The 12,477-nt window shown below is 44.0% G+C and overlaps 1 protein-coding gene across 3 annotated transcripts in view; it reads right to left on the reverse strand.

Moving 5' to 3' along the window:
* Astn2 (astrotactin 2) overlaps window positions 1-12,477 on the reverse strand; it is a 958,131-nt gene that overhangs the window by 263,246 nt on the left and 682,408 nt on the right. For all 3 annotated transcript variants that reach the window (XM_021201332.2, XM_029539608.1, XM_021201333.2), the window contains 3 exons: window positions 9,097-9,221; window positions 5,492-5,596; window positions 2,080-2,259 (listed from right to left, as the gene is read on the reverse strand). In XM_021201332.2, the coding sequence (XP_021056991.1) occupies window positions 2,080-2,259; window positions 5,492-5,596; window positions 9,097-9,221 (410 nt within the window). The remainder of the gene's footprint in view (window positions 1-2,079; window positions 2,260-5,491; window positions 5,597-9,096; window positions 9,222-12,477) is intronic.

Here is a 12,477-nt window from a genome sequence, read left to right on the forward strand (position 1 = left end):
TATTACAACGAATGGGATGTTTTTTTCAACAAGGAAGCCTAGACCCTGAAAGCAACCAAGGATGGAGATGGGATGACATTTAGCATCACAGTAGTTTGCCATGAATAGATTAGGGCCTCTAGAAATTTAGTTCTATGTCCACAGCAAGAGATGTTTTTTTTTTTTTTTTTTTTTTTTTTTTTTTATAAACATAACCTAATTGTGTTACTTCAAAGTCCTGAAGCTTATTGCCCTGCTTAATGATGCGTCACGTTATTTATAGGGTGGTACAATGAGACTTCTATTGATTTAATGCACTTCCTTAAAGACTGTCATTGTCGTAGCCATAAAACCGAGCTATTCCCTGACAACTCAATTATGTCCTCTGAGCCTATAAACTAACCATGCCCCACACAGTTGCATGCAGGAAGCAAGCAGGGATGCAATCACAGCTAGGGATGCAGAACCTCCAAAGGCAGAAAGAAAGGCTATAGAAATGGACAAGGTAGGTTCAGGTGTTCTATCTCACAGATCTCCTCAGCAGCTGACAAGTACTGGAAGACGCTGGAAGCAACTTCACTTTGCCTTGATGTGTGGAGCTATGTGACTTAGCACAGTCTTCTTCCTCCCACTGAACTCTAGCTTCCACAGGGCTAAGCTCAATGAGGACTCAGAGGGCCACAATGTTCTGTGGTTTGTGTTTATGACTTATGGCTTTCCTGGAGCTGGGGGGGGGGGGGGGGGGCTGGGGTGTTAAGTCCTGTGGAGAAGGTGCAAGCAGGTTCGTATCATCAACTCTCACCCTTTGTAATCAAGAGCCTTTTATTTCACAATTGATACCAATAATATTAAGTATAACAGAAAGCAGTGTAACATAACTGGAAAAAGGAAAAGAAAGGAAAGGAAAGGAAAGGAAATGGCTTTTGTAGGTAGACAGTTCCAACTATGAGTTCCAACATTGGCTCCGCTATTCAGCTACTCATCAGCTGTGTCGCTATGGCTATGGGCACTTGACTCCATTTCTCAAGTAGACTGACCTATCAGTGTGTGCTGCTAAGAGATATCTCAGTGGTTAAAGTGCTTGCTGTACAGTTAACAAGCATGAGGACCAGGGTCTGGATCCCTACTGCTCATATAAATGTTAGACAGACAGAACAGACTGCTCATAATCCAGCACTCGGAAGGTGGAAAACAGGAGTTGCCCTAGTATGTTGGTTAATTAGATTAGTTGGCTACGTGAAGTTGGGTTCAAATGAGAGATGCTGCCTTGATGGTGGAAGCAGTCAAGGAGAACTCCTCATGTCAGCCTTGGGCCTCTACACCTATACACATACACAGGTGGCATACATTTATACTCATGTGAAGAAGCATACACCCTCCACACACACACACACACACACACACACACACACACACACACACACACACACGTATGTATGATATTTCTGAATTTGTAAAATGCTAGTCTGTATATCACCTCCCCGTTTACATGTGCTGGGTATATAGGAATAGTTATTGAAGTACACATTTCATAGGAAGGGAACATTGAGGACACAAGGGAATGACTTTCTCAATGTCAGTGTCAGAGACTAGTCTTCTGCACTAGACCACCTTAGGCTGAAGGAAATAAAAATCTCTTGAGAGCTGAGAAGCAGGGAAATTGAAGATGTGGTGACTCTCCATGAGACTAACAGCCCCTCTGTGGGGGACACTTGATACTGTTTCCTGGGACTTGAGAAGCAGGACAGTTCTTCCTGGCTTCTCCCAAGAAGTCCAAAGAGAGAGCATCATGATACCACTCCATATCCTCTGCCTTCATCTCTGGCAACTCTTTCAAGGGGAAATCATGTTTAAAACCAACATAAAACAAAACGAGCCTATAGTTTTAGAAAAGAGTTCTAACACTTGAATGAAAGAACCATGGGGCAGCACGTTCCCTCACCTTGACCCTCATGAAGCGAAGCTCAGAGAAAGCCAGGAAATTGCCAAAGCCTACCCAGCTCACAGATAGGAGAAATGAGCTCTGGTGTTTCAATAGTTGGCGCTCCTCGGCCCCACATCTGGCCATCACCCCCAACAAGCCCTGCCCCTGAGGCTTACCTTTCTGATACTGGAGCCATAGCTGCTGCTGGACCTTCTTGCTGGGGAAATGGATGATGCAGGTGAGCTCAGAACCATATAAGGCCTCGGCAATGTAGTGGGAGCCATAGTGCTGGATGAAGGACAGCAGCTCATCCCGACTGCTCTCTTTGCTCAGGATCTTTAGGACATTGGTGAAGCCTGGAGGGAGAGGAGAATCCGTAAGTGCTTAGACATCAGAAGTTGGTGGCCAAAAATTTGTGTGCCAGTAAGGGCTCTTCCCAGCTAGGTTCTGTGGCCTTCACTCTAATCACAGGGGCAGCAGGCTGCCATCTCTAGGCTTACCTGCTTGTGGCAAAGGCTGACTTTCGCTGCCAGATAAGGTGACATAGTGGAACCCTTCAGAAGACAACGACTTGCCAACCTATATGATGGTCACTTAAGGACACAGCCAGAAAGTTGAGATGAGGCTTATGATTGAACAGCTAATGTATGCCAGATAAGGGAGACCATTAAATGCTTTTATTCTCTCAGACCAAACACTGCAATGCTGCCCACCACACCCCACAATTAACCTAATGAGAAGCCAAAGCTTAAAGACTGTAAGTAACAGACAGACTTTGGCTCTCCAGCTAACAGAGCTTACACCAATCTGATTCAAGCTTTTAACGACTGAATCAAAAGGATCCAAACACTCTTCTTACTCCAAGTAGGTTGCCTGGAGTCACTTTCCTGCACTTGTCCCAGCTCAGTGGATCCCTTACCTGCTCTAGCTTCTTGCTACCTCATCTTCCTTTGCACCTTTGCCCTTGTTCCCCAGAGACAGTGGGCATTTTTCTCTATTGAGTTGCCATGGAGTTTTCTGGCTACTTGTTGTACTACCACAGTGCACTGCTCAGTCTGCTGGACCTAGGACAGGACTGGCCAAGGTGTAACCCAGGAGCCGCTGTTCTTCATTCACTCTTCTTGTTTTTTTTCCAGGGCCTTCCAGCATGGGAGACTGGTTCCCTCACCATCCAGCTACGACCCAATTCTCTCCACAGCAACCAGCACAGCTTTGGTATGGGAAGCACCTTGGAAAGCTTCTGAAGGGGTAATGACAGCCCAGAACACACTACCTTGAGTTTCAAACTCGGAGCATTTAGAGAACAGGGCTCCCTGGAGATCAGGTCCCCATCTACACTGAAGGCTACATCGTCTAGAATCCATGAAGCTGTTAGGAATTCTCTCTCCAGATATTCCATACACTGGAGGAGGCTGCAGCACCCTGTAGTCAGATTTGAGTTGACACTACAAGTGAAGCCCAGACAAATGCTGTCCCTGACTGTTGTCACCATTCACTCTCATTGGCATTATTTCCTCTTTGTCTAAAACAGCCTATGCCTCACATCCTTAAACGTCTTGTCCTCCTCCCTGTCACTAGATAACATCCCATGACTATATCTAGGCCTACAGGAATGCCTGGGCCATCTCCTATTTCCTAATTTGTAATCAGTGAAGCCAGGGATTTCTATCACTGTTTCTTCTTTTACATACTGGCTGTACCTCAAGACTACACTGTCCCCGAACGTGAATTTATCCCTTCCCAAGACACACCCATGCTTAAAGATACTATGAAGTTACCCCTTTCTTAGAAGCCTATTCCTGTGTGGAACACCCACCTCCTCTTTCTCTCCCCCAACCCCACACTCTGAAGGATTACTAGTTTTACAGACAGAAGGCCTCCTTATCTGTCTCTAAATTCACAAATGCATTTTTCCTGTGCCCACCCCAGGCAGGCCCACCAGCAGCTCCTGGAGCCCAACATATACCAGCCATCATTATTATAAAAAATACCCAATGCCACATCAAAGTGCAAGCACCTCTCCAACATTGAAAATGAGCTCCAATTTGCCAACATTTGATTTACAAGGAGCTTCCAGGAACATCATTACTGATTAATTAAAGCAGGTACACCTTTGTAGTTCTAACAGGAACATCACAGTTATATTCACAAGTGCAGGGTGAGGGGGTGGAAGGGAAACAGAAATAGGATTCAAAGAAAGGGTGCTTGATTAGAACAACCTCTCTCCATCAACCTGTTAACTCATGCAACTGGGTAATTAATACAGTGGGATTAATAATGAGATGGTTTCTGTTAAGCAATAAATGACAATGCCTTGGAGATGCCCTATGGCTCTTTAGCTAGACAGGCAAAAATACAATCAAAATGCCTGCTCTGTTTTCTCTTCTGGCACTGACTGGCTGTGTGACCTGGGGCTGGTTGCTTAACCTCTTTTGACCTCCAGTTTCTTTAGCTGATGACAGATAGGTTAGATCATTACTTTCCTTGTGGAACTGCTACAAGCCACAAGCCATGAAACATGATAGCAGGTTTGACAGATGTCAGCAACAAGCAGGGTTTGTACTTCCCAGAGGGTAAAGTCCTCCCAACTCCAGGATGAAAGAGCCCCATTTTGCTGATGACTAAAGTAGTACCTGGGGGGGGAGTAATAAAAGAGAGAAAAACTCAAGAAACAGTTAGGGGACACACTGACAATAAGCCAGTGACAGTGCTGTCAGAACCAGAGTAGAAAACCCCCAGCTAGGTGGCCTCTTCCCAAGCACCATTATTTAATAGCATATTCTCCAGTTCTCATTTATCCTATTCTTTGATCAATCACAGACAGCAACAATGATACTCTGTTAGTTTCTGGAGACATCAGGATAAACAGATCCCATGGCCTGGCTCCAGTTCTCCTGCAGACAGACATGATTCAGACACAAAGCAGATACTTTGGTAGTACTTCCCTGGAGGTATCCCGATACCTGGAATTTTTGTCCATTTTAATTTATTTATTTTTATTTATTTATTTATTTTTAGAATGGAGAGTGGAGGAGGCACCAAAGAGTTTAGTGTGTACACCCCAGGCAGGGAGAACGAGGCAGAAGGTATGGCAAGTGTAAAACCATGAACAAAGGAGTCCCATCTCAAGAACTACAAATTACACTCCCTGCTAAAGCTCAGGGCTCATATGGATAAAGAATGATGGATGCAGGTGCATATGGTGGTAAAGAGTGTAGCTACATGTCATTGCCATGACGGCCAAGGAAAGAAACAAAGAGAGAACTGAAGAGAGAAGAAGGTACAGTCACAAGACAGACACACTTCTGGAACACAAATATTGCTTAGGTTACTGTTTCTATCCTTCCTGCGGCCATACTTCTTCATCATGCTCAGACATCTCTTCTAGGGAGCTCTTTCTGTGTCATACTGTTCCATTGCTTTATTGTCCCCACTGCAGTGTGCTAACATCACTGCGTGCTATGTTGTCCTACCTAGAGGCTCTTTGATGATTTAGTGCCAGCCACAGTTTAGGGCATACTTATCCCTTGAGACCATGTACTGTGTGATGGTAAGTCCTTTGGTTGCCAACTAGGCAGTAGTCCTCACCTGCTGAGAGGGTGATAGTACTCAGCTTCACACGATAGAGGTTGCTCCGGACACGCCACTGTTGCACCATGGGATAACCCATGGCCTCGTCGTACCTGATGTCTCCTAGAGGGAGAAATAAGATGGCCACGTGAGATAAGAACGAAGAATACTTAGAACAATGAACACTCTGCAGTGTCGGGCTCTGCTTTAGTGGCTACCTCTACAAACTGAGAAGAAGCTTAGTTGGTCCCGACTGTCGCTTCTGTTAGAACTGACCACTTTACCAGCTCTGTACCACCATGATTTTTAGCCATATATCTCTGTGCTTCTCTTGGGCTTCTAATGCCCCTCTACCTTACATGCAAATGGTCAAATTTGTATCCCACCTACCCAAGGCCATTTGCAACTTATTGTGGATATTAGACATCTCATTGTCTCAGATTTCCCATTTGACATTGCAGCTATCCATTGCTGTCGTATCTCAAGGGGCATAATGTGAGACTTGAATATGATAACAGAATTGAAAGCTCTTTTAAAAAAGAGAAATTCTGTGCCTGTAGGCCTGTAGACCTGTTGGGGACAGGGACATATTTTCTCTTTTTTTCAGGCCATTTGTTTTACTGTACTGCAGCTGATTTTTACATTGAAGAGCAGAGCTGAACAGTTACAACAGAAACCTCTTGAAAAATCCCTAGATACCCACCATATACCCACCCTTTAGTGCTTGCTGCCCTTGCTGTAGACCATTGGTTATCATTTGTAAGCACTATGTGGCAAACTTGTATATCTACATACATTTTCCCAATTCAAATAAATGAGAAATGGCTAAACAAACTAAACTTTTCAATCTTCACTGTATTATAATAAAATGCAGCATAAGGCTCTGTGAAGCTGTTGCTATTCATGGAGGCTTCTTTATACAGAGGGATCACTGAGAATGCATGTTCCATAAAACACATTACAGAAATCACAGGTATTGTAGTGATGCAATGTAAATAAAGAAGAAATACAACAAACATGCTGATGAGCAGTTAACACTGGGTAACAGATCCAGGACACACAAAAAAAGTACTGCTTTCTGATTTGTATCTATCTCCGTTTTTAAAAATTCCCACCGAAAGCTCTGAATTCTCTTTTGTCATAATCATGAAAAAAAAAAAAAAAACGCATTAAAGGGGAAATGCTAGTCCTGTCATCAGTTATTAGTGTCGTTATGTATTTGTGCTCTCCTGTGCCTCTACAAATAGAAGGCACATTCCATATCCCTTTCTCTTGTCCCCTGGTGAGGAGGCACTTAAAGAGATATTTGATACGGAGATTAAAATGAGAATCTCATTGGAACAAATGATTTCTTCCTGGTCATTTCTGTAGTATTAAAGTTGTCCATTATTGTCAACTGTTTTTTTTCTTTTTCTTTCCATCTTTAGCCTTTTCAGGAATAATATAATTTTAGATGCTTTCATTTTCAAGTAAAATATTCATGATCCCCAAAGATATGCCCATTGAAGTGCGAATGTTTAGTTATAACTATGTCCTGATTATCTGCTCTGCCTTGCCTATGCCCCTTATGTGGTGCTAGGGGGAAAGAGAGATTGGATGGAAGGAGGAAAGAGAAGACGGTGCTCCTACCCAGGGCAGAGAAATTAGTCTATTCAAGGAGTCCCTGAGACCCGGCTCCAGGCAGCTTCTTTTCTCTGTCCCATCTGCTGCTGCCTGGCCATGTTCACAGCCATAGTGTGCAGCGTGGCCTGTAATCAACAACGGGGCCTCCCCTCTGACACAAGAAAGCTGAACATTCTGATGTGGGCTGTTAAAAGAACCCTTTTCTTGTGTGATGTGGTGCTCAAAAGCGTGGAGTTACCTTATGTTTATCAAACAATTTAAAAAGCTATCTTTACTGTTTCTCATTATATCCTGGGCCTCTCTCATAAGTAGCCAATTACTCCATCCCTCGTTTCACATCTGGAATATAAACTTGTCTAATAGAAGGTTGGGTTCTTGACATCAAGGCCAGGGGCTCTATTGTTTGAAGTTCTCCTACAGAGTCCAGAATGGATGTCAGCATTCAGTTGGAGTTTTATAGTTTCCTGGCTGGAATCCTTTCTTTGTATTCTTGATCAGGAAACCACCCCTGGTTCTCTCTCTCTACCCACCCTCATACTCTGTGTGCCGTATGCCACTTGAGGAAAGGAGATGAGATGAAGCTCTGGGAGAAAAGATGACTTTGCCTTGGTAATTATATTTTTTAAAGATTTATTTTTATTTTATGTGTGTGGGTATTTTGTATGGTAATTTGTCTGTGATCAATGTGTGCAGTGCCTATAGATGCTGGGAGAGGATATTGGATGCCCTGAAACTGGAGTTAGAGATGGTTGTGAACCATCATGTGGGTGCTAGAAAACAGAGCCAGGTCATCTGCAAGTGTAGCCAGTGCTTTTAACCACTGAGGCATTACTGCTGCCTTTGGTAATTAAAAAAAAATCCCTTGAATTATAGCAAATAGAGCAATTCCTATATTAGGAAACTTTCAAATGTCCCTGAGCCAATACATGGAGTTATAATAATCTGTATAATTATGAGAGAACCATGGCAAACCAAACATCTTATATACATGACCTCTATTCCTTCCCTATTTTTGAAAAAACAAAAGTTATATTCCCATTGCAAAGATGGACACTGCCCAAGCATATACAACGATCAATGATGGGTGAGGGTCTTTATAGAACTTTCCTATGGACCATGTGAAGAAATGGCAGTTCTTACAAATGGTGAGCCTCCCTTAAGGGAGCTTTCCAAAGAGACATGTATCTCAAGAAGGATATGACAGACTAGACCTAATGCCCAATCAGTGGAGAAAATTCAACTAGAGTATTCCATGTCACTTAGAATTTCTATGATCATAGGAAGGGGAAAATTAAGAAAAGCAGAGAAGTCTTTAACACAATTTACAGAAGGTTTCTCATCTGTGGGTTCATTTGATCTGAATCTTCTTTGAAGTGGGACAAGTCTGGGAGGTGGTATAAGATAATAGATAAAGCATCCACTTTAGAGTCCAGACTAATTAGGCTTAATCCTTGATGATAATTTATGCTGTAGCTCTGCAACCATGGAAGAGTATATGATCCCCTTAACCATCTGAAAGCAGATTAGCAGCAGTTGCAGAGCATGTTGGCTGAAGAACAGAAAAGACCTTGCCTCCCAAGAACACCTTCCGTCCATGAGCAGTCTTCTCTGTCAAAACCGTTTTACAGAAAAGGCTCCGTGGTTGTTAGATACTTTGCTCTTTGTCACTCAGAGCTTTTGAATGATGGTGGTATCTGTCACATTGCAGGATAATTCCTGTGGGACAATCCTCTAATTGTCAGGATTCAATCATCCTCAATGGTGGTCATCCTGGTTAATGTATACCACACAACAATTATATCACCAAAGTAGAGTTCAGGTCCTTGTATTTTAGAGAATCAACTCACTCCCACCCCCACCCCCAAGAAAGAGGTAGGAGAATAACTGGAAGACAATAAAGAAGAAGATAAACAGCACACCCTGGGTGGAGACAGAAAATTCTGGCACCTCAGAAGAGTGGCTCTTAGTGAGTCTGCAGAGGTCTGAAAGGTGCATCTTACCTGTGAGAAGCTGAAGGTCTGGGAGGGGCTCAGACAGAACCCCCCGGCATTGCTCTTCCACTGGCAGCGGGATCACCAACAGCCCATCTGCCAGCTGCGGAAAGTCCTTGATGAAGTTGTTCTCCCTGTAGGGCAGAGCAAAGAAAGAGATTGCAGAGCAGAGAAAGGGAACATGGCAATGGTGGGGCAGGAAGGCAGGAACTTTGTCAGAACAGGCTGGGTGGCCTCCATGTAATGCTAGCTTTCTGAATCATAGCTCCGAGAGCATAGTGCTGACCCTAGGATACAGAAAGCAGGCAGGCTGGGCGTCAAAGCCTGGAGCACCCACTGACTAGCTACTTATTGTTTCTCTTGCAACCAGAGTTTCCCTCTCCTTTAAATGAGGCTTAGATCTCAGGGCTGCTGTAAACGCTTAATGGGATCAAGCTGCCAATTGTTTAAGACATCCTCTGAGGCTCTATAAACTATATATTTGGCTGTTAAGCATCCCTTTGCATAAGCAATGACAGGGGGTAAACCTGGATGTGAGGGAACTGAGCATCAAACAGTGTTTGAAGCAGGAGAAACAAAGCTAAGTTGAACAAAAGAAAGCTCAGAAAAATGCATGTGTGTTAAGACAGAAGGATTTCTGGAGATACTTTGGCTCAGACCATTCTGGAAGCCTGAGGTCTTAGGAAATGGAATATCTTGCTTAACAACAACCAGTAGATTGGACACAAACCTTGTGTCCAATAACTTGGCTCCCAGACTAGAGTTAGTGTTCTTTGCCTTACCCTAACTTCATATGGGCTTGCCTCCAAGTGATCCACAAGACAAACCCTTAGGTGACACAGGAATGGTGAATCCTGGATAGATGTGGTTTAAGAGGACAGTGATGGCAACTGTCTCATTATTCTAGACAATAGGCTGACCTAAAAATGGAGCAGCCGGCCACGGGAGATGGGTAGCTTGCTGACACTAGGAGAACGTAAGCAGGAAATGTGACAGCCAGCTGGCAAGCAGCATATCAAGGGCATTTCCCTATTTAACCTGACTTGTGAGATCACTTCGTGTTCAGAGACCCTCAAAGTTAGAAGCACTAATTATAATCTGCAGAGGGAGGAGGAGAGGGAGGGAAATGACAAAAGGAGGAGGCTGTTTATACCTTCCTCTTGCCACCTGGCACAGGCACCCTTGAAGTGAAAATCAGAGACAAATACAAAAATACCTGATGTTAAACTAAGCCATTTAAAGCCTGGACTCCAGGCAGCTCAGAAGCAGCTGAGAAACTGCCTACTGGGTCACCTTCTTGTCTTTACTGCATATGCTCATACCATTCCCTAGAGACTTTTGAAGTCTGTCACCAATCCGTTCACTTAGTGAAAAAGTTCTCTAGGACTGGGTCCAGAGAAGGTGATGTTATTCACACCTTCAACGTCTCCAGCATCGCCATTACCTTCTCCATCATTCTCACTGGCACCTGTCTTATTCTTTGCATTCTTAGTTTGCTGGGCACTAGCAAAGTACTTTCCACGTATCTTGATATTTAATCTTTACCATGGCACTAGAGCTGGTGTTGTGTATAAATCCCAGAAACAACAATGAGAGTCCAGGTTGATAAGAATAGAACCTAAAGAAGAGTATTTTGTGTGTATCTGATGTCCATCTGTAGAGTCACGTGATCTGCTAATCTGGGAGCCACAAACAGCACAGGGTATGGAGAAATCAGCTTTCCAGGAACTGGAAATACTACACTCAAGGTAACAGCAGTGAAGCGGTTGCTGGGACTACAGATCTTTCCTCAAATGTGCAGTAAAATGGAAGCAGGTCCTAGGCTGGTCACATAGCTCCGAGTTGAGTCCTACAGACCGAATGACCAACTTTGTCCCTTGTCCCCAGATCTTCCCAACCTGATAAGAGAGAGAAACAATGGCCACAAAGTACAACCAGTGAGCTCCTTGTAAGGCATTCTGGTTGGGTTGTAAGAAACCCTTCGTCATGTGACCCAAAAGTACTTGATTTATAGGTAGCAGAAACTAACTTTAATGGCTCTGAACACTGGGCTCCAGGTCTCCCCACATGATATCCTTCCAGAGTAATCAGGGACAAAGCTACTAAACTTCAGTTTTCTCATCTGTAATACAAGGATTGTAAAAGTTTCCCAGTTTGCTATAGAGGAAGAATAGAACTGACTTTCTTTAGCACGTACTGTCTGTCAGGCACCCTGGAAAGCACTTTACCCCACTGTATGAAGTAGGTGCTATTAAACTCCCCAGGGTAGAGCTGAAAACTTTAATTTAAAAGAACGGTTACAACTCGAGGCCATAACATTGTAGGTGTGAGGTCGTAGGTAATGAGGTTACAGATTCCATACTTCTTATCTCAGTAAGTTAAGGGCTGAAAGTCTTTCCCTGGGATGGACAGACTGAGGTCCTCAGAGTCATAAAAGTGTCAATGTTTGAGATTCCCAGACTCCAGGCAGGACTTGAGAAAAGGACCAGTGGCTTCTTACAACCTGAGCACTTACAGAGGCTCTGTTCTCATTGAGAGCTGAGCAGTTCTTACCCGGAGAGGGCACAACAACCTTATTCTTCTACTTAAGCAATAGGTGCCAAGTGTCCTGCAGTGATTTAGAGTCTGAGCACACTTGGGAGTTAGGCTTTGGAGGGATATTCACTTCTTTAGGGTGGGAGGTACCTCTATATCCATCAAATTCTGTACATGTTTTTAAAACAGCAGAAGAGGGAATACATACCGATTGGTACCCCTAATTCCCTCCTCCAACCCCTGTGTTCCAAGTCAGTCTGCTGATATCTGACATCAATGGACATCAGAAAGATGGACGTGGGCAAAGCCAAGTGGCAGGAAACATGGCTTAAGGTGCCTCTTCTTCCATAAATATTTCCCTCTGAGGTCCAGAAAGAAACATGATGAAGTTCATAAGGAAGGAGAAGAAGGATTCAGGTAGCATAGAAAGCTAAGAGTGGGGGCACACACATAAGGATGAAGTGAAGAATAATAGGACAGCCACTCTTCTGGCAATAAATCCATTCCTGGCTCTCTGGGCAATGGCTACAGACCTGCATGGCCTCAGCCAGCAGAGGGCGCCCAGGGTCTTCACATCAGTGTGCTCTAGGCCGAGGAGGCAAAATACCCGATGTGGAAAAATAGCCTTGGGAAAGTTCTGCTGGAAGAGAGAACCCTAAGATGGAAGCTGAGAGAGCCTGTAAGTCCAAAGCTGAGGAAGGGACCCAGAAGTGGCATATGCAATTCTGCTATTTACCTCTTACAATCCTCTCTCTTCCTCTCATCCCCTGACTCTGTGTGTGTGTGCGTGTGTGTGTGTGTGTGTGTGTGTGTGTGTGTGTGTGAGAGAGAGAGAGAGAGAGAGAGAGAGAGAGA

This window comes from Mus pahari, chromosome 6, assembly GCF_900095145.1.
Source record: "Mus pahari chromosome 6, PAHARI_EIJ_v1.1, whole genome shotgun sequence".
Classification (NCBI taxonomy): Eukaryota; Metazoa; Chordata; class Mammalia; order Rodentia; family Muridae; genus Mus; species Mus pahari.